At 45.5% G+C, this 23,039-nt stretch overlaps 1 protein-coding gene across 1 annotated transcript in view; it reads left to right on the forward strand.

Annotated features, from left to right (window-relative positions):
- The window catches only part of SPEG (striated muscle enriched protein kinase), a 519,092-nt gene that overhangs the window by 343,795 nt on the left and 152,258 nt on the right, over positions 1-23,039 (forward strand). Inside the window, exons 17-23 of the mRNA XM_063933852.1 lie at positions 724-847; positions 9,854-10,026; positions 10,224-10,336; positions 10,432-10,600; positions 13,209-13,302; positions 17,497-17,697; positions 17,985-18,045. Coding sequence (XP_063789922.1) covers positions 724-847; positions 9,854-10,026; positions 10,224-10,336; positions 10,432-10,600; positions 13,209-13,302; positions 17,497-17,697; positions 17,985-18,045 — 935 coding nt within the window. The remainder of the gene's footprint in view (positions 1-723; positions 848-9,853; positions 10,027-10,223; positions 10,337-10,431; positions 10,601-13,208; positions 13,303-17,496; positions 17,698-17,984; positions 18,046-23,039) is intronic.

Consider the following 23,039-nt stretch of genomic DNA (forward strand, 5'->3'; position numbering starts at 1 on the left):
CTAAATCCAGACCTCCATGGGTTAATAAATTTGATTTCCATTGATAATTTTTGTGTGATTTTGTTGTCAGCACATTCAACTATGTAAAGAACAAAGTATTTAATAAGAATATTTCATTCATTTAGATCTAGGATGTGTTATTTTAGTGTTCCCTTTATTTTTTTGAGCAGTGTATATAGGGTATATACTGTCCGTAAGAATCCCGACCGCCGACATACCAACATATTTTCTCCCTCTTGGGGGTCCACGACACCCCTGGAGGGAGAATAGATAGCGCGGCGCACGCCACCGTGCCCGTAGCATGGCGAGCGCAGCGAGCCAGCAAGGGGCTCATTTGCGCTCGCCCAGCTGTCGGTATGCCGGCAGTCGGGATTCCGGCGCCGGTATGCTGGTCGCCGAAACCCCGACCGCGGGCAAACCATACTACACCCCTATTCGCACTTATATTTCTTGCTGTCAGTTTTATCCCCTTGTACAGCGCTACTGAACCCTTGTGGCACCTTATAAATAAAAGATAAAAGTAATATGAAATAATATATATAGAATAAGATATATAAAAATGCAGTATTCGTAACAATACACCAATCCGTTTGATTATTCAACAATGCTTTGGGTAAAGTATATAATGTAAACAGTAGATAATAATCCAATGTAAGGTGTGTGCTAATGACTTATGTCTACAGTAATATGCCATAAAGTAATACATTTTCAATGCTGTTATAGGTCCTTACCAGAAAGAGGCGCCAGTCATCCAAGATCGCCCTGAGCTCCTCTATATGGTAGAGAAGCAACTCTTGTGTGTCACCGTGATGCTGAACCATGTTGAGGCCAGGGTCACCTGGCGGAGGTAACAACCAAAAATCCCACTAGCCCATTTGCCAGCCACATAACACAACCATATATATATATATAAAAACAGTGCTAAATGATCATTTACATAACTTCAGATACATATGTGCACCACATAGTGAGAATCAATTAAAAACACATTTAATATTTGTAAACATGTTAAAATAACAAGATAGTAAACATATCACACACAGATGAGTGAAAGTAAAATAAGGGAATAAACAACTGCGCCCGGGATTAGCAGTGTGTGGAAAATAACACTGCGGGGTGGGGGGGGAGCGACACTGACATGCGGGGCGGACTAGCCCTGTGCTGGGCGTCCCCCCGCATGTCTGAGTGCCTGATCGTAGCTGTGCTAAATTTAGCAAAGATACGATCAACTCGGAATGACCCCCTTAGTGAGAGAGTCCAGGACTGATTCAGTGCCAGACCTATGTAAGTACTTTGGTCAACTGACCAGTGGCAAATGTCCAAATGGTGGAAATAGTTACCGGTCCTGAGGTAATTACCAGGGTAAGTTCCGAATTAGCGTTAATCCGTATTGATGCCAGCGGATTTTTCTGCGCAATTTATGGAGTCCCTTTAACCATAAATGCTTTCACCGTTCCAAGGCGGGACGGGAGATTGGGGGGATGGGGCAGGCTGGGACCATTTTCGGGGCGTCACGTGCAGCCGCTCCGATTTAAAAACAGGCAGTCGATCGCCTATCAGCACAGCTAGGCTGCACTGCCAGGGGTCAACCTTAGTTCCGATGCATTTGCAATTCAGCCTCACACCTGCTGGGCGGCCCCCAGCATGTGAGGAGATGGACGCAGAACTGGCTGCGGATGCAGCGATCTGCGTCCATCTCTGAATGAGCTCCTATATCCAAATGTCAATGGACAAATCTACAGCATATGTGCAATAAAATAGGTATACAAAAAAAAAACTTTGAGCTGTTGGCAATGAAGAAAAAGGCATTGCTGAGCTCGGGTGGTCTTCAGTATGCCGACTGACGGGATCCCGGCGCACAGTATACCGGCGCCGGGATCCCGACAGCCGGCATACCGACATTTATTCTCCCTCCTCGGGGTCCACGACCCCCCTGGAGGGAGAATAAAATAGCGTGGCGAGCGCAGCGAGCCCGCAAGGGGCTCATTTGCGCTCGCCACACTGTCGGTAAGCCGGCGGTCGGGCTCCCGGCGCCGGTATGCTGGTCGCCGGGAGCCCGGCCGCCGGCATACCATAGTGAGCCCGCTGAGCTCACCTCTCTTTCAGGCCCTGTAACAGCACCACCCCCTCTAGCACCTAAAATTATACTATACTATTGTATTTCCCCCCCCCCCCCCAGAAATTAGACATGGGCAGAGCCAGATTAAGACCCCATGGTGCTCTAGGCAAGGTACCGTTCTGGGGCTCCCCACTTCTGTTACATCCAAATCACTATTTACTTATTCTATACACAAGCTGTCACCCACTGACTATATAGCATTTATCCTGTCTCACACCTCATGCTTTATATGGCTATGCCACTGACATAGTGCACAATTTATATTGCTGCAGATCAGAGTGATGCTAAGCCGAGTATGTAATTAGGACTGTGTTGGAGAGATGGGGTACTCAACAGACGACTGCAGATCAGATAGAATATTGTGGTACAGCTGAAGAAGTCACATCTCAGTCACTCTATATACACCATACAGGTAGCAGCATGGGAGAGAGCTGAGCTGCCAGGCACCAGGTGTGGGTGCAGTATTAGATCCCCACACACGTACTGTCACCCTGAGTCTGGCACTTATTTAGTGTGCTGCAAAACCTCTGTCCCCAGCCAGTGTCAGATGCCCTGTTCTTTCCCAGCTCTCCCCTTTTTTCCCTTTTATTGTTCTCTTTTTCCCAAACTACCCCCAGAGGCGTAGAGAGAGGATGGGGAGTGGATGCTAATTACCCGAGCTTGCTGGAGTTGCCCAGCAGGGGACCTGGTCCAACTCCACCCACCCTTCCTGGTCCGACTCCACCCCCCCTTTCCTCATCTGTCAGCCGGCAGCAGCCTCTATCTCTTCCCAGCAGCTTTGTGCTGGGCTGTAGTGAGTCTGAGAAGACTGCAGCCGATGAGCTACAGCAGTTCTCCACTGTTTGCAGTGCGATCACATTGGATCTGCCCCTGGCTAAGGGGCAAATGGCGCCCCGCCATGCTTCAGTGTGCAGGTGTATTTATTATTATTATTATTATTAATTTATTTATTTATTTCTCTGTCATCCACTAGGGGACACTGGAGATTAGACAGCTGGGGTGTAAAGAATGGAGACCGGAGGTGGCACAATATATGTAAAACAATTGAAGTGCACAGCTGGCTCCTCCCCCTTCACGTCCCTCCAGTTTGAAAAATTATGCTGAGGAGGTAGAAGCACATGAGTGAGCTCTGACTCGAAATAAGAAGTGTATTTCAAGATTGCAGTGGCCTAATCCCCAGTGGCGGATCCAGGGGGGGGGGGGGGGCACTCGGACCCGTGCCCCCCCTGTCATTTGTGGCCTCTGTCCGCGGTGTCCCCCCCCCCGGCGTCGGCGCCGCACAGGGAGGTGACGGGCGCCCCCTGAGATTGTGTTACCAGCGGGCGCCCGTCTCCCTGCACAGCGACAGCCGGAGGCAGGAGCTCAGTACTGAGCTCCGGCTTCCGGCGATGTCACTGTGCGGCGTGTGCTATGGGAGAGACGTCAGTCATGACGTCTCTCTCATAGTGCTGAGGAGCGGACGCCAAGCGGAGGTCTGGAAGCGGGAACGGGGCTTGGTAAGTATGTTCTGTTTTCTCTTCCTTAATGCAGCGGAGGCATCTACTGGGGGCAAACTATGGGGGACATTGCTACTGGGGGGGCATCAACAAGGGGCATTACTACTGGGGGGGCATTACTACTGGGGGCAAACTACTGGGGGCATTATTACTGGGGGGCATCTACTGGGGGCATTACTACTGGGGGGTCATCTATTGGGGGCATTACTACTGGGGGCAGCTACTGGGGGCCATCTACTGGGGGCATTATTACTGGGGGCCATGTACTGGGGGCATTATTACTGGGGGGCATCTACTGGGGGCATTACTACTGGGGGGTCATCTATTTGGGGCATTACTACTGGGGGCAGCTACTGGGGGACATTTTTCTGGGGGCCATCTACTGGGGGCATTATTAATGGGGGGCATCTACTGGGGGACATCATTACTGGGGGTCAACTACGAAGGGGCTAACTACTGGGGGCATACTACAGGAGGGCATTACTACTGGTGGCGTAACTACAGGGGCATTACTACTGGCGGCTTAACTACAGGGGGGCCAGACTACTGGGGGCATAACTACAGCGGCCAAACTACTGGGGGATAACTACAGGGGCCAAACTATGGGGGCATTACTACTTGGGGGCTAAATTACAGGAGGGCCAAACTACTGGGGGCATAACTACAGGGGCCAAACTACTGGGGGATAACTACAGGGGCCAAACTACTGGGGGAATTACTACTGGGGGCTAAACTACAAGGGGGGCATAACTACAGGGGCTAAACTACAATGGGGCAAACTACAGGGGGGCATTACAACTGGTGGCTAAACTACAAGCAGGCAAACTACTGGGGGCATTACCACTGGGAGGCTAAACTAAAGGGGGCGGGGGTAAACTACTGGGGTCATAACTGCAGGGGCATTACCACTGGGGGCATAACTACTAGGGTGCTAAATGATTGGGGGCATTACTACAGGCAACATTACTACTGGGGGCAATACGAGCATTGCATAAGGGGCACCACTACTATGGGGTCTATATAAGGGGCACTACCAGTACAGTGGACATTGCATAATGAGCGCTACAACTGTGGGCATTGTATAAGAAGCACCACCTCACATGCACCGAAGCCGCACGCAAATGTACTTGCCCCTTCCATGGTGCCCCCCCCCCCTATCATTTTCTTCTGGATCCGCCCCTGCTATTCCCCCCTCACTAAAGGAGGGAGCAGATTACACTAAGATACTCTATGGAGTATTTGTGAGACATGGATCCCAGAGGAATGGATCTGCTACTCACTAAGAGAATCCACAAACAGTGAGTACTGGTGGTATAAAGGGTGGTATAAAGGGCCCCTCTCCTTCCCCGCAGCAGGCGCTGATAGCAGCATTCCCCCACCGAGTGCATCGCTTTCAGAGGAGAGAGAGCCAGCAGATTGTGTCTCTGAGCCGGATGGTAACTGCTTGAGACTCTGGGCTTTTACTGATGGCAGGCGCGACAGTCGGGGAAAGGCATCCAGCGTGCAGAAGCGGCTAGACGGATCCGGACAGGCGGGGGAGGTGCAGGTAGCGTCAATGTTACAGAGCACGGAGGCGCAGGGGAGCTCAGCGGTCTTCCTACGGCGCCGGAGGCGAGCTCTGGAAACCAATGGTGAGCTGCGCCCTCCCTGCCATTATAAGACAGGCAGCTAGGTGACAAAAAAAAATTAAGTAGCGGGTATTTTAGTTAAAATAAGGTGTGTAAAGAGAGCGGGCTGAAGGATAGGCGGGGGGTGGAGCAACAAGACGGGCTCTTAGTGGCCATAGTTCCAAGATCTCACTGATTCTCAATATGTATATATATATTTTATCTCCTAAGGGACGCTGCTGACAGGTCCTGAGGTGGGGAGCATCAGAGATTTCAACAGAGACACAAACCTGAGACAAGCTGTAAGAACAGTTGGTGGTGTGGGGTTTGTAAACCTCTGGCTGGAACAAAAATGTATTTCTTTTTTTTAATTTACATTTTTGTTGAATTTGTTTTTCTAATAACCAGCTGGGTATCTCCCCTGTTTTATTGCTCCCCTAACCCCTACAGTCTGTCTCCATCTATTCTAATAGAGTGACAGGATTGCTGGGTTGCTGTGTGTGTGTATGTGTACTATCGACATGGCGGCAAAAGCACCAACCAAGACCACAAAAATTTCTTACGTGTGTTCTAAATGTGAGAAATAGAGCACAAGTGTTGGCAGCTGCGAGGTGTGCGACACATGCTTGGGTACGGACGCACAGGCCAGGGGTAGTGGTAAATCCGGAACATGGGAAACATGGGAACATGGGAAAATGCCTTAGCAGATATTTCAAAGGAAATGGCGGAATCTCGCAAGCAACATATAGGGGGAGATTCAAATGTTTGAAAAGTCAGTTGGGTGTCTGTTTTTCACTGTCTATTAGATCGGAAAAAACAGACTCCCAACTGACTTTTCAAACATTTGAATCTCCCCCTTAGAATGGGCTTCAGGTTTTTTTCTAAGACTATGAAGGAATTCCTGATTAGACTTACTCTGCCTACACAGGTAGAAAAACCTGTGCGCAAATCAGTAAAGAGACCCCTTCCTGTTTTGCAAGAAGAGTCAGAGGAGGAAGAGGGTCTCTTGGTAGATGACGATGACAGGGAATCTTTAGAAGAGGTATTTGAGATTACTCCTCCAGAGGAGGATTCTGAGGTCAAGGGATTGGAATCCCTTATTGAAGCAGTAAAGCAGGTCCTTAATTTCAAGGAGGGAGAGGTAAAGGAATCTGAGGTTTTCGATCTGAGTCTTAAAAGCCACAAATGGCAGTATTTCCCAGTCCTAAAACACTCCAGGAACAGATGGGTGAAGCTTGGAAACAGCCAGATAGGCGCTTCCAATTACCCAAGAAGATTACGGTAAATTATCCTTTGCCCAAGGGGATCATGACAAAATGGGATGTCCCACCTAATGTGGATGAGTCATTAGCTAAATTGTCAAAAAAGACGATCTTACCTATACCAAATGTCACTACATTAAAGGATGCTTCGGAACGCAAGTTGGACACGGCGCTCAAGTCCATCTTTGTGGCAGCACTGGCATCCCACAGATTGTCACTCATGAGTGCCTGGGTTAATAAGGCCATTGTTGCTTGGGCTGGTCAGATAGTTCGTGCAGTGGCAGAAAATAATAACCAGGAGGAAATATCAATAACAATAATACTTTATTTGGACAACCTTCTTGTCAAGGCACCGTCCCCGGGACTCTTGATACGGGACGCACAGATAACTTATCAGGTCCTTACTCAACACGGTTGGATTGTCAACTTCAAAAATTCCAACTTATAACCAACCCAAAGAATTCAATTCTTAGGTCTCATCCTGGACACAATACGGTTGAGAGTCTTCCTCCCGAAAGACAAGATTCAAAACATCAGAAACATGGTTCGCCAGGTTTTATAAAATCAGACGGTGTCTCTACACCTTTGCATACGGCTTCTAGGGAAGATGGTAGCATCTTTCGAAGCGATTCAATACGGCAGACTTCACTCAAAACCTTTCCAGATGAACCTGATCGCACAGGGGGCAGGTATGCACCTGTGTCTTCACAGGAAGATTCTCTTGTCGTCTCAGACCAGAATTTCATTGATTTGGTGGTCGGTCCACAGGAACCTATCAGCATGAAAAACATTTTGGAATCTGGGATTGGATCATTTTGACAACGGATGCAAGTCTCAGAGGATGGGGTGCAGTACTAAACAACCATCAATTTCAGGAGAGGTGGTCTCAGTACGAGAGTCATCTACCACTAAATGTGCTGGAATTACAAGCCATCTACAATGCTCTTCTTCAAGCGGAGAGTCTAGTATGAGCACAGCACGTGAAAGTTCAATTGGGCAATGTGACAGCAGTGGCGTATATAAACCGTCAAGGAGGAACGAAGAGCAGGATGGCCTTAAAGGAGGCTACAAAGATTTTGTCTTGGACAGAAAAGCGTAACATACTGTAATTCTGTCGGTAGTCTGCATTCCAGGAGTGGACAACTGGGAGGCAGATTATCTCAGCCATCAAGACATGAACCCAGGAGAGTGATTTCGGGTTTTCACATAAACCAACCAATTGTGGTCCCATCTTTTCAAGTGTCAGAAGGGGACTGTTCCCTGGATGTTGTCAGGGCATTAAGGGTTTACATAAAGGCTACGAGTTCCCTTAGAAAGTCAGACGTTTTGTTTGTGCTGTATAATTGAGGGGTTGGCCATCTACAAAACAAACCTTGTCCAGATGGATGAGACTCACCATCAGACAAGTGTATGTCTCCACTGGTAAGAGAGTCCCGTTTCAGGTGGGTGCTCATACCACCAGGTCGTTAGGAGCTTCTAGGGCGGCTGCCCGAGGAGCTTCGACTGACCAATTTTGGAGATCGGCAACGTGGTCCTCCGTACACACGTTCACTCGCTTCTACATATTTGATTCTTCTACTTCTACTTTTGCAGCTAGGGATTTCAATTTTGGCCGTTTCGTTTTGCAGGCATCGGACAGCACTCCCGCCCATGGGAGTCTCTTTGGGACGTCCCCAGCTGTCTAATCTCCAGTGTCCCCTAGTGGATGACAGAGAAAGGAGGCTATTGGTACTTACCGATAAATCTATTTCTCTGAATTCTCTCGGAGAGACACAGGACATCCAACTTGGTGCTGCCAGCCTGCGTGTTCTTGTTATTTTGGCTCAAGCAAGTTTTTCAGATAACAGTTTGATAGTTGCTTGGTTGATGTTTAACGTTATGGCGCGGTTGGTTCCTTCCAGAATGTTTTTCTTTCACGTTCCCTCTTCCCTCCGTCAATTTTTCAAACTGGAGGGGGGGGGGGGGGGGTGAAGGGGGAGGAGCCAGCTGTGCACTTCAATTGTTTTACATATATTGTGCCACCTCCGGCCTCCATTCTTCACACCCCAGCTGTCTAATCTCCAGTGTCCCAGAGTGGATTCAGAGAAATAGATTTATCGGTAAGTACAAAAATCCTCCTTTTTGTAGGTTTTTTGGGGTATGTGGCCACTCCTCCTGTGATTGGGCCACGCCCCTACATTATCCGAGACGGACACCCTCTTTACGCCCCTGATTCCACCCTCTCATCCCCAGTTAACAATCTCTTTTTATAACTCCCTGCTGCCCCCTGTCCCCTCAGGCAAACTCTCACTTACTTTGTAACCCCCCCTCCCCCCCACCACTTCTCTCTATTTCTCCCTTTCTCCTCTCAACCTGATTTTTTTTTTCCTGAATCAAGTTCAAAATGAAAAACTGATTTCACTTACCGCTGCACCTGTCACTGGGTTAAAACAGCTGCAGTTAGTTCCTTTGCTGGAGCTGCTGCATGGATGATGAGTTAAGGCTGCCTGTCCAGCCCACCTGCACCACTACTCCTCCGGTCTGCCCCCTCTCCTCCTCTGGCCCGCTCCTCTCTTCATCTGGCCTGGCCACACTACTTTTACCACCTTGTGAGTGATACTGCTCTGATTATGTTCATAATGCTGAGTATACGTACGCCTGTTTGCAGACCTTATGTTACATGTTTTCACACAGAGGTGCCGAGATAGGGGGGGTACTAATTGCCTGGACCTGGGCTTGTTGGAGGGGCCCGATGCCAAGGCCCGAACTAGCTGCTAAGGTGGACAAATGTCCCCGTGTGCAGCTGCTGGCGCACCCCTCCCCCCCATGCAAGTACGGGTCACATTTACTATTTTTTAGCCTTGTTTTTTTTTATGAGGGGTTGAGGTCACGCCTCCCTTTACTTACCCACAATTCCCCAATACCTGGGCCCGTGGCCATTCTCGGCAGCCCTGTTTTCGCACAGTGCATGTTTCCGGTACGGGTACACACGTCAGTCAGAGCTACACTTGGGGCATTCTTACTTAAGCGGATTTAAATGAGAGCATTTCAAAAAAACTGAGGACTATTCTTTTACAGTATCAGGCTCGTTCAAGTGTACACTGATGGTGAAGAAATATATACACTAAGTAAATAGATAAGGGAATTCTGCTCACAATATGTATTCAACCCATTGACGAATGTACACATTTTGTTGTGCATGCAATACAGAAGCACATACAGTATGCCTAATTTCAATTCAAAACATCCCCTTATGTGCAAATAAAAGCAGGTATTCATATGACACTTACAAAGAGGCAATTAGCATAAAGCATGATTGTTTTGTTTTGTATATAATCTTTCGCTAAACAAAGCCTGTGCTTAATTATAAACACCAGTCCTTCTCCCTAGAGCAGGCACGATGCTGCGCCACGTGGAAGGTGTGTGTGAGATGAGTATGCCAGACGATGACCAGCACTCACTCACAATCTTCAGTCCCAAGAAGTCTGATCTGGGAAAGCTGATATTTGAAGCTAGTAACCAGTATGGAGACGATCGCTGTACCATCAGCATAGAGATGGCAGGTACCAATGGCAGAGCTAGGATGTCTACACCATTATAGCTTATAGTCAGCTTTCTCTGGTAGGAAATATGTGTAATAGAGCAGCATTTGTACACTGCTATTGTGTCCACTGAACGGCAGTAAACAGTAAATAGGGAGGTGGCAATAGTGTCTATCCATTGTCAGTTACAGTTTGTTACATGTGTCTCCTTTCCATAGAGAGCCCTCGTTTTGATTCCATCATGGAAGACATAGAGATTGGGGCTGGAGAAACTGCTCGCTTTGTAGTGGTGGTGGAAGGAAAACCTGTGCCAGACATCATGTGGTACAAGGTGTGTTACCATTTCTCAGATTCCCATCATTATCTTCACCATTCCCCATGTTCTTGGTTTCCTCCTGGTAATTCTTCGTTCATTCATTTCTCCAGGATGGTGAACTGCTGGCGGAAAGTGGCCACTTTAACTTTGTATATGATGATGCTGAGTGCTCTCTGGTTATTCTGAACACCTCACCTGAGGATTCAGGGGTATATACCTGCACTGCTCGCAATGTAGCAGGCGACCTTTCTTGCAAGGCAGAATTACAGGTGTGCATAGGTAAGATAGACTGCATTTTATCATTCTCATGTACAGTACATTAAGAATGAGGGAGAAAAGTTTTGAAACTCGCTCATAAAAATAAATGATATATTAAATTATAATAAAATATTCCCTGATCTAAATGCCAAAAAAGCATGGTCATGCGAAATTTCTAACATGCACATGTCATCAAACAGTCTGCAGTAATTGCCATTAAATCCATTTAAAAATGACATGTAGCAAATACACATTCTACCTCAGAACTGGAAAAACTCAAGCTTAATAAAAGAATACAGGAATGAATCTTTTCCATTATTCCCAGCACTTACTGCCTCCTCCTCACTCTCTACCAGTGTGTCCAATGGCCCCACACTTACACCCTGTGGGGCAGATGTATTAAGCCTGGAGAAGTGATAAAGCAGTGATAAGTCCAAGGTGATAACGTACCAGCCAATCAGCTCCAATATGTAAACTGACAGTTAGGAGCTGACTGGCTGGTGACTTAAGACTTAATACATCTGCCCCACTTTGCTGAGTGTTACCCAAGGTGATAACGCACCAGCCAATCAGCTCCAATATGTAAACTGACAGTTAGGAGCTGACTGGCTGGTGTTCTCCAGACTTAATACATCTGCCCCACTTTGCTGAGTGTTACCCAGACAGTGACAGCAGTGTTGCAATACACAGAATCATGAGCATTATGTTTTATGTAAATTGAGAACTCATGTGGAACAATCACAAAGGCCTTCATTACCCTAATAACAGATGTGGGCATGCCAACTGCTGCCCAGTTCTTGTTTAACTGCAAAACTCCAAGTGCCCTGCCAACCTCCAGGCTGCTACATGACTCCCAGAGTCTGGTGAGATGTGCAGGTACTGTAACACGAGTGGAGTAAGTGTATTTATATACTGCAGCTGGCACAGGAGATATCACTCAGACAGACAAAGTACTCCGGTATTTAAGAAGTGAAGGAGTTTATCAGACGGATTAATTTTAGCAACTGACGTGAGCAAATCCTGAAACATTTCCCTGCACTGTGTGTATTTTGCTGCTGACCCTCATTGCAGTACTGTATGTGACATTCTGGATTGCAGATGCATAAGTGAATATTACTGAGCCCCCACCACCTCTAAGCACAACTACTAATGTTAACCATGCCTTTCAACATTTTTCATCGGAAAATTGTGACAATTTAGGCCAAGCCTGATCCAGCCAAGCCACTCTCATTTAGGGAGATAGGTCGCCTTTTCTACAGTAGGTGGACTATGCTACTTTTGGAATTTGGATTTGTAATTGCTCCATAAAAATCAGGTATTCTTCTTCCTCCTAAACAATTCTCTACACGTGTACACACTAAGAAGCTGTTTCTGAGTCTGAAACAAAGTGGCTGTATTTGCAGGTAGTCACGGAAACCTGATTTACTACCTTATACTAATGCAGGGATCAATGCACCTTCAAGCAAGAAGCTGCTCCACACAATATTCTTCTGTCCAAAGCTGCAACCATCAGAAACAGGTGTCCCTTCTCCGTACGTAGGACTCAGAATTTCACAGAACTCAGGCTACATGCTCACAGCACTTGCACCAGGCAGAACAGCTCTTTGCGATCACATTGCTACTATACAGTTCCTGTCCCAAAACACCTATTTTATGGAAAGACAGATGTGATCACGATCCAACTGACTCAGAATAGGACGAAGATAGGCAACGTTACTATCATGATCTTCCAAAGAGATAGGCAATTGCATAAGCATGCCATACTGTAATAGGCTTACGTCAGAGCGCACCTTCACTCCTCTGTCTCTCTAGATGCAGTGTAAGGATTCTGCAATTGTGTATACTGTATGTGTATGTTTGCTGCCTGAGAATGCTCACTCTGCTTCAGTCCCTAAATGTCTAGTAATTGAATTTAACTGTAAGTGCATTCGTATTATTTTAGCTGAATCTAATTTCTACCAGGTTTTCTTATGGTTTCGGGGCTGAATAGCAATCACATCATCCCTTCATCATCATCTCTATTGGAAATAATACGGAAAGAAAAAAAAATTAAATGGACATATAATTCTTGTTATTGTTGACTATTTCATGAGGCACCATCATACTGGGACAGAGGAGGCTTCACACTGAGATTATGAGGCACCATCATACAGGGAAATAGGAGGTTTCACACTGAGATTATGAGGCACCATCATACAGGGAAATAGGAGGTTTCACACTGAGATTATGAGGCACCATCATGCAGGTACAAAGGAGGCTGCACACTGAGATTATGAGGCACCATCATGCAGATACAGAGGAGGCTACACTGAGATTATAAAACACAATCATATAGGGAAAGAGGAAGCTACACACTGAGATTATGAGGCACCATCATACAGGGAAATGGGAGGCTTTACACTTAGATTATGAGGCACCATTATACAGGGAAATAGGAAGCTTCACAATGAGATTGCGAGGCACTATCATACAGAGACAGAGGAAGCTCCACAATGAGATTGTAAGGCACCATCAAACAGAGACAGAGGAAACTACACACTGAGATTATGAGGCACCATCATACAGGGACAGAGGAGGCTACACACTGAGATTAGGCTGGACTTCAAATATCACATTATGTTTTTAACAGAGAAGCCAAGGGCTGGGGCGGCATTGGAGGAATCAGATGGGGTGAAATCTCGTAGACTTACCGATTACTACACCATTCACAAGGAGATCGGAAGGTAAATTTGTTTCTGTGTAAATGTTCGTCTGTTATTTAATGGTGTTAAGAAGGGATACTTGGAACTCATTTAGAGTTGCATGTAAGTGCATTAATGCTTTGTTATTTTGCATAAAATGTATTTTACTGTACATGTGCTCATCTTGTTTTCGTAATTTAGAGTTGCATGTACCTAGTGACTAGTTATTTGTGGGCCCTATAACAACATTTGTAAGGGCACTATATATTCCAATATTCCGTGCAAAGGCAAAATAAATTTATGTAGAAACCTGGTACCAACAAGGAAGACAGGTTACCCCCCCATCAGATATGTGCCCCATAGCAGCTGCACCCACCGCACCTATGGTAGATATGTCCTTGCTTTCAAGTGTAATTGCGGTACAGTATGGTTAGGCAAATACAATCTAAGCCTACCTCTTAGAGTCCTGCTGAGACTGGTAAGCACTTAAAGGTTAATCTTTTGTGTATCTATAAACCTTGTGCAAGTTAATGTTGCACAATGGTGATTAGCGTATGTTTGCTCCAGAAGCATCTACAGTATATGCAGAATATGTTTATAATGGTGACTGACATATATGAGATGTAGACACGTCTATGTGCTCTGATTTACGCTGCATGTATTTTAACTAAAAAGAATAAAAATGCAAGTGTGCAGGTATATTCTTATGGGTACACAAAGGATGCATTATTAGGTGTAGCAATAAATGAGACAATTTATGTACATTTTATTTTCTGTTACAGCCATGGAGGGCATTGGAATACCATGGGTAAAGCTGGAGGGGTCTGTGTACTAAAAAGTTAACTTTCAAAGCAGCTAAGGCTACTCCTCCTCTATACCCACCTCCTGCCCAGTACAGGCAGTTTGTTTTATGTGCCCTTAGGTGATGGGCACATTTTCCAGCTGCTCCATGGGTATATTCATTTCTTTCTTTTTTTTTTTTCTTTCTTTTTTTTTATTTTCTTTATATTTACTATGTTTGGCTGATAGCAGAGGTGCCGCTCATGCCGCCCGTCCATCTACACCCCAAGCTCCGGTGGACATTAGCTCTGCCCACGCAGACTCTACTCATAGTCGTTGAGCTGCGGCCATGCTTGGAGTGACACGGACTTAGGTAAGATGTTTTCCATTTTGCGGGAAGCCACTGCACAGTGGCTGTACCTCCCACAGTGTGGGAATCACCGAAGGGAGGTGGAGCAGTGAGGGCCTGGTTCTCCGGCGGTGGTGTGGGATTGCTGTGTCCTGTTGTTCTTTCTGCACTTTTCTGTGGTGTAGGTGTGTGTGTGTGTGTGTGTGTATCATACAGTTGTACAGTGCATTTTGCTGCTGTTTGTAATACTCTATACAGATTCGCCTTGCAGCTTCTGCTATGTATGTGTGATTTCCTGTACAGTTTAACCCTACAGTTATATTTTTGTAATATACTTGTGTATACTGCTATAGATACTGTAGTTATTGCATTGTATTTTTACATTACAGCTGTGCTAGAATTACTGTTTTCTCTATTTTCTGTTTGAAAGGTGTTCTTTAAAAAAAAAACTTTTTTTTTTTTTTTTTTTTTATGTTTTAGCCGGTAACATTATTTCTCGCCCTCCTACATGTATCTTCGAGATCTGAGTGCTGCATAAGCAGATGGCAAACTCACGATGGTAGCAGACATTGATCATTCTGCGTAAGCCGAAGCATACTCAGATTAGTCGTAGGATCCAGTCCAGGAAGTCTCTTCCAATGATGCTCCCAGCACTCCTACCTTTGGTGGCTGCACACATCTCATCTGGACAAAGGCTGATCCTTTCTGGCTCAACAATGGATTCTACTCACTACAGATGCTAGGAATGGAGGGGAGTCATGCAAACCGCGACTTTTCAAGGTCGCTGGACGGAAAGGGAATCTTGTCTTCCCATAAACATCTTGGAACTTCGAGCAATCTACATGGCCCTGTGTCAGTCAAGGCATCTTCTCAAGGGCCATCTGGTCAAGGTTCCTTTTAGACAACATCACCACCATCGCCTACATAAATCATCAAGAGAGCACAAAGAGTCACAGGCCAAGCGGGAAGTGAGCAGAATCGTACGTTGGGCAGAACAGTTTCTCCCAACCCTGTCGTTAGTTTACATCCCGTGGTAGAAAATTGTGAGGCTGCCTATCTCAGCCGTCAGGACATCCATAACAGGGAGTAGTCTTCACTTGGAAGTATTCCAATGATTAGTGGATGCTTACCTATAGATCTTTTGGCATCACGACTAAATCACAAACTTCCCCACTACTGTTCCAGGACTCGGGACCCGGGGCCTTCCTCATGGATGCTCGCATGGTTCCTTGGATGTACATCTTTCCCCCAATGTCCCTTCTACCTTTGGTGATTGACAAGTGGAAAGAAGAAGAAGTGACCTTCATTCTGGCCACTTCAGATTGGTCACACAGGGCTTAGTATTCAGATCTCTTGCGTCTGTCAATAGCAGCCCCTTGGCCAATTCCTCTCAAACTGGACCCTCCAGCTCAAGACCTTGGGGCTTTGACGGGGTAGCTGTTGAGATAGCCCTCGTGGGGGCTGAGTTTTTTCAGATGCGAAGATCCGTACCATACTTTGTGCTAGAAAAATGTTTTGGCTAATGTTTTAATGCATATCACAGGGTCTGGAGAGCCTATTTTGCTTGGTTAAATTAAAGTCTGAGATTTTCTGTGTGTCTAAGTTTTTTTTACATTCGGGATTAGATTTAGGTCTTCGTCTGTTGTCCCTGAAAGTCTAAGTTTCTGCTCTTTCAGTTTATTTCCAGAGATGCTTAGGTACTATACCTGCTATTCAGACTTTCCTAGAGGGAGTTCTCCATGCTCAGACTCCATTTGTAGAGCCCTGGGATTTGGTCTTAGTTCTCCAGGCTCTCCAATGTTCCAAACCTCTTTGAGCCATTGAAGTAGGTGTATCTCAAATGTCTTACGTGGAAAACAGTGTTCCTTTTGACCATTTCTTTGGCCTGTCAGAGTTGAATGCGTTGTTGCATAGATCTCCATTCCTGATTTTCCACCAGGACCTGTCAGTGCTGAGAACTGCTCGTTTTTTTATTCCAATGATACTATCCAGATTTCATATTATTCATGCGATTGTGGTTCCATCCTGGGTGATGGAGATTCCTTGGACATTCTCCTTGTACATTGTACGAGCTCTCCGCAATTATGTGGATAGGTTTAAGGACTTTTGATGATCGTACTCTCACTGTGTCCTATATTTGGTGTTCAAGAGGGGTAGTCCCACTTCCAAACAAACAATTGGATTCAGGAGGTCATCTGTCAAGCTTACACTATGACGAGGCTTCTGATGCCTCAATCTACCCGGTCAGTCGGAACCTTCTGGGCGGCTCAGTATGGGTCCTCGGCGGAGCAACTTTTCAGGGCCGCCACTTGGTCCACAGCACATACTTTTACATGGTTCTACCATTCTGAATCATTCTCCTCCAAGGACACTGGTTTTCCAGTGTACCCCATGGCTGAAAGAGAAAACAAGGTTTTGGTTCTTACCTGATAAATCTATTTCTCTGAATTCATGGGGGACACTGGATGCCCACCCATTTGCCCCTGTTTTTTTCTTTGGTTGTGTTCGTGGTTACGTTGTGCCAGATCACCTGACCTTCACGTTTGGATGTGTTGGTGTGCCTGGTTTTCTTTTCTTCCTCTTTCTGTCTCCACTCTGTCCTTTCGGCCTTTGCTAGATGAAAACTGAATGCAATGGGCAGGGTGCGGGGTATGGTGAGGATGAGTCTCTTCTACCTTGAAAGTTAACTCTCTAGTGCCCAGACTCCTCCAGCACCAGCTGTACTCATGTTTTTCGAGTGTCTCCATTGGAAACAGATTTATCAGATAAGAACCAAAATCTTGTTTTTCTATGTAATTAAACATTTTTGTGCTTATATTGTGTTCTGTTTAACTACATGGTGCTATACGCACAGATTAGGTGTAACTTATAGCAAACAAATGTTCACTGCCAATTTCTAATAGAAAATAGAAAATGAAAGGGAATGTGTGATCAGTTTATAAGTGTTACACAGAAATGTCTATTACATTACACTGTGTTATTGAAAAAGTACATTTGTGGTGGTTGTGTGTTATGTGGTATATTTCCATGCTTTTAGTTTGTTTATATATATATGTTATTGTATTAAACGGGACAGGGACTTAAACAGTTTTTTTTTGTGTTCTCAGAGGTGCGTTTTCCTATGTCCGACATGTAGTGGAGAAAAACAGTGGGCATGACTTTGCAGCAAAATTTATTTCTTCTCGATGGGCTTCGAGGGAAAATGCACAGAAGGAGTTGAGTATCCTGTCCCGGCTCAGTCATGAGAGGATCGTATACTTCCAGGAGGCGTTTGAGAAGCGGAGTGCACTGATAATCATCACGGAGCTGTATCCACTATCCATTTAGGTCTAAAATATACACAGCTATGGGGCAGACTGTGCAAAAGATTGTGTTTTTTCCCTTTCTCATGGCAATACACAAGGTTCCTGGCCTTAAAAGTAGCACTTAGAAGTGGGGCACTTACAGGTGGGTGGGATCGCTGTGTAGAAAGAAATTATAGGAGACATCATATTGCTTGGGGTATCACTGTACAGCAGCCAGGTACCCTGTCACTGAGCAGTTCTCTGGGATCTCTGGGAACTAAAAGCCTCTTGTTATCCTTAACTGACTACAGCTGTTCCAAAGAGGAGCTGTTAGACAGAGTGGTCCGTAAACCTACAGTCTGTGAATCAGAGGTGAGTATATGCAGGGTACTGAGGTATGAGAGAAGAGTAATGTGAGAGCAGGAGACACATACTGTATGTGACTGGAGGGCAGTCAGTGTATGCCGTGCAGCATAGTTTAATTACAGCTGTCTCTGCAAGAGCAGAACTCCATTTCTAATGTAAAAACTGCAAAACGATAGATTTCTCAATTCAGGACTCCCAGTGCAGTGTATACACCAAGCAGTAACATGATTGCAGGACAAACACTTCTATGTGTATCATGCGTATAATGGTGTAAGAATGTAGCTGGCATAGTTACTGTGAAGCTGTGAGCAGATTCTTTGGGCTTTAGGTTTCCTTAATCTGGATATCAAGAGTGGTGCGGAAGAAAGACAGGTATCCCTCAGCACACCAAATAATATCAGCAATAAGACTTGAGCACTATATGATAACTGAAACATTCAGAGATCTTAGTTGCATATATTTGTAAAGATATGGTTAAGCCACCAGGCCGTGTCAAGGCTTTTCTGATACTGGTGGTCCCTAACGCTGCCTGATAACAGCACCCACTCAATATAAATAGATATAAATAGAGGGTTTTGGGTGGTTTGTGGACCTTACACATTTGCTGTGCTGCTATGCCTCCTGGGGAAGGTCCTAACTAGTACTGAAACATTGAGATGAATGGCTATGTAAAGAATAAAATATACAGTTTTTTATTGTGCATGAAAATCTGGTGAGTGCCCCTCTATTTATTTCTATGTATGGTTACATCCATTGGTTACCGCGGGTTGCACCCCAGTGGCTGCTTACCACTTTGAAACATGTGAGTGCAACCTATTTTGGAATATATATATATATATTTGTTCCATCATCTTGAGAATTAACCACAGATCTACTGTGGATGTAGCCTTGCTCAAATCCTTCTATATCTCAATGTAATCCCAAACAGACTTGATGATGTTGAGATCAGGACTCTGTGGGGGCCATATCAACACTTCCAGAACTCATTGTTCTTCTTTGCGCTGAACATAGTTTTTAATGACATTGGCTGTATGTTTGGGGTCATTGTCCTGCTGCAGAATAAATTTGGAGCCAATCAAACGCCTCCCTGATGGTATTGCATGATGAATAAGTACCTGCCCATATTTCTTAGCATTGAAGCACAAAGAAACGGGTTACTAACATGATTTTTTACATATTTTTTTTAAAAGGATGTCAAAAATCATATTTTAGTAAATGTGTGATTTAGACCCTAAAACACAAAATCGAACAAAAATCGACTAAACATTGACCAAAAAGTGATCAAAATTGACTTTTAGTAATTATCCCGATGTGTCTTTTATCTGATGCAAGTTTCCTTGGCTGACTACTGCGTTTGCAGTCCTCAACGTTACCTGTTTCTTTGTGCTTCAATACTGAGAAATACGGGCAGGTGCTTACCCATCATGCAGTACCATCAGGGAGGTGTCTGATTGGCTCCAAATTTATTCTGCAGCAGGACAACAACTCAAAACATACAGCCAATGTCATTAAAAACTATCTTCAGTGTAAAGAAGAACAAGGAGTCCCAGAAGTGATTATATGGCCCCAAAGAGCTCTTATCTCAACATCATTGAGTCTGTCTGGGATTACATGAAGAGACAGAAGGATTTGAGTAAGTCTACATCCACAGAAGATCTGTGGTTAGTTCTCCAAGATGTTTGGAACAACCTCCCTGCCGAGTTCCTTCAAAAACTGTGTGCAAGTGTACCTAGAAGAATTGATGCTGTTTTGAAGGCAAAGGGTGGTCACACCAGATATTGATTTGATTTAAATTTTTCTTCTGTTCCTTCACTATGCATTTTGTTAATTGATAAGAATAAACTATTAACACTTCTATTTTTGAAAACATTCTCACTTTGCAACATTTTTTCCACACCCGCCTAAAACTTTTGCACAGTACTGTATATATCAGTGACAACCGCAGGATTTCTAGAGGGGGGTTTCCAAATGTAGTCCACAATCTCCCACTCTGCGGAACATTGGATCAAGTGATCTGAGGGTGCGGTAGGGCCTGGTAACAACCCTGGACATTAATGTAAACATTGGTCTTTTTATACACTGTATACTGTATGGAATACAGTATTAATATTTAACATTATAGATGGTCTATAATATTGGTTGTATCAAACATTTAAATAAACCTACCGGTAAATCTTTTTCTCCTAGTCCGTAGAGGATGCTGGGGACTCCGTAAGGACCATGGGGTATAGACGGGCTCCGCAGGAGACATGGGCACTCTAAAGACTTTAGAATGGGTGTGCACTGGCTCCTCCCTCTATGCCCCTCCTCCAGACCTCAGTTAGAGAACTGTGCCCAGAGGAGACGGACAGTACGAGGAAAGGATTTTTGTTAATCTAAGGGAAAGATACATACCAGCCCACACCATCCACACTGTACAACTTGGAACATACGAACCAGTTAACAGTATGAAACAAAACAGCATCAGCCAGAGACTGATCAAAACTGTAACATAACCCTTATGTAAGCAATAACTATATACAAGTCTTGCAGAATTTAGTCCGCACTGGGACGGGCGCCCAGCATCCTCTACGGACTAGGAGAAAAAGATTTACCGGTAGGTTTAAAATCTTATTTTCTCTTACGTCCTAGAGGATGCTGGGGACTCCGTAAGGACCATGGGGATTATACCAAAGCTCCAAACCGGGCGGGAGAGTGCGGATGACTCTGCAGCACCGATTGAGCAAACATGAGGTCCTCATCAGCCAGGGTATCAAACTTGTAGAATTTTGCAAAGGTGTTTGAACCCGACCAAGTAGCTGCTCGGCAAAGCTGTAAAGCCGAGACGCCTCGGGCAGCCGCCCAAGAAGAGCCCACCTTCCTAGTGGAATGGGCCTTTACCGAATTTGGTAACGGCAATCCAGCCGTAACATGAGCCTGCTGAATCGTGTTACAGATCCAGCGAGCAATAGTCTGCTTAGAAGCAGGAGCGCCAACCTTGTTGGCTGCATACAGGACAAACAGTGCCTCTGTTTTCCTAACCCGAGCCGTCCTGGCTACGTAAATTTTTAAGGCCCTGACTACATCAAGGGACTTGGAATCCTCCAAGTCTCCCATAGCCACAGGCACCACAATAGGTTGGTTAATATGAAACGATGAAACCACCTTAGGCAAAAATTGAGGACGAGTCCTCAACTCTGCTCAATCCACATGGAAAATCAGATAGGAGCTTTTATGAGACAAAGCCGCCAATTCAGACACCCGCCTTGCAGATGCCAAGTCCAACAACATGACCACCTTCCAAGTGAGAAATTTCAATTCAACAGTTTGAAGAGGCTCAAACCAGTGAGATTTTAGGAACTGTAACACCACGTTTAGGTCCCATGGTGCCAGTGGGGGCACAAAAGGAGGTTGGATGTGTAGCACTCCCTTTACAAAAGTCTGGACTTCTGGGAGAGAAGCCAATTCCTTCTGAAAGAATATAGATAGGGCCGAAATCTGTACCTTTATGGAGTCTAACTTCAGGCCCATATACACTCCTGTCTGTAGAAAGTGGAGAAAACGGCCCAAGTGGAAATCTTCCGTAGGAGCATTCTTGGCTTGAAAATAAAAAACCTAACAAAAAGTCTTTTTCAGAGAAACTCAGGAGAGCTCCACTGCAATGCACCCAGTCTCCTCTGGGCACAGGATCTAACTGAGGTCTGGAGGAGGGGCATAGAGGGAGGAGACAGTGCACACCCATTCTAAAGTCTTTAGAGTGCCCATGTCTCCTGCGGAGCCCGTCTATACCCCATGGTCCTTACGGAGTCCCCAGCATCCTCTAGGACGTAAGAGAAAAGATAAACATACCAAAATAAATAAATACACAAAAATAATAGAACCAGTACTGCACTTTCTAAGCACACATTCTTCCACCAGGGGCGTAGGGAGGGCGGTTCCGGTGGAGCTCGAGCTCCAGGCGTCCAAGACAGTAGAGGGCGCAGCAGCTCGACTCCACCGTAACCTCCACCTGGCCGCACGCAGCTCGAAGCCGCAGCTGTCAGTCACTGACAGCTGAGAGCTCGATCTGCGCCTGCAACAACCTTCTCCCTCCCCTCCCCTGCGCTCACCTCCCCTCCCTGACTTGCGTGTGACGTCACGCGTCACACGCACGGGCGTCGCGTCTGACATCATGACGTCAGAGGGGCGGGGATGCGGCGCCGGCCAGACTCAGAGGTACGGAGTCCATCCTGCCTGACTTAGTGTATAGAGTGGGGCTGCAGGCGCACACTGTTTAATTAATAGCTGGGTGGTGCCTGCATTATTAATTTATGATGATTGCTGTGAGGCCCTGCTAGTCATTTTGCAAAGCCTTGAGTACCGCTGTCGTTTGTATTGGGATTTTATATATATATATATATATATATATATATATCTATATCAAATCCTAATCGAATGGACCGGCACTCCCACTTGCGGTATAATATGTTCCGGTGCCTTCTCGCAAAAATAGGCTAGGTAAAAACAGGAAAGAACGCAGCTGCACTCTGAGTCTTCCACAACAGAATCGTGTATTAAAAAATTACTTCATGATATCCGAACGTTTCGGGGCTAACATTTTACTCACCTTGACAAAGGGGCATGTTAGCCCCGAAACGTTGGGAAGTGATGAAGTGATTTTTTAATACACGACTCTGTTTTGGAAGACTTCGAGTGCCGCTGCGTTCTTTCCTGTTTATATATATATATTTTATTTTTTTTCCAAGTGTTGCATGCCCTCACATGTTGACCACGCCCCCAATTCAGTACAGGGGAGAGGAGGGGGCGCCAAAACATACCATGCTCCAGGCACCATGACACCTTGCTACACCTCTGTCTTCCACCTCATGGTAAGGCTCCTGTCTCTTCTTCCTGGTATCCACTCTCTGGTCCAGTGTACTGACTGAGGACTAAGATCCACACAAACAGCAAACTTGATAGAAGAAGCAGCTACCATTGGGCGTGTGCAGCAGCTCTGCTCTGTCCCTTAAACTGCATGCTGT

Source organism: Pseudophryne corroboree, chromosome 7 (genome assembly GCF_028390025.1).
Source record: "Pseudophryne corroboree isolate aPseCor3 chromosome 7, aPseCor3.hap2, whole genome shotgun sequence".
In the NCBI taxonomy this organism is placed as follows: domain Eukaryota; kingdom Metazoa; phylum Chordata; class Amphibia; order Anura; family Myobatrachidae; genus Pseudophryne; species Pseudophryne corroboree.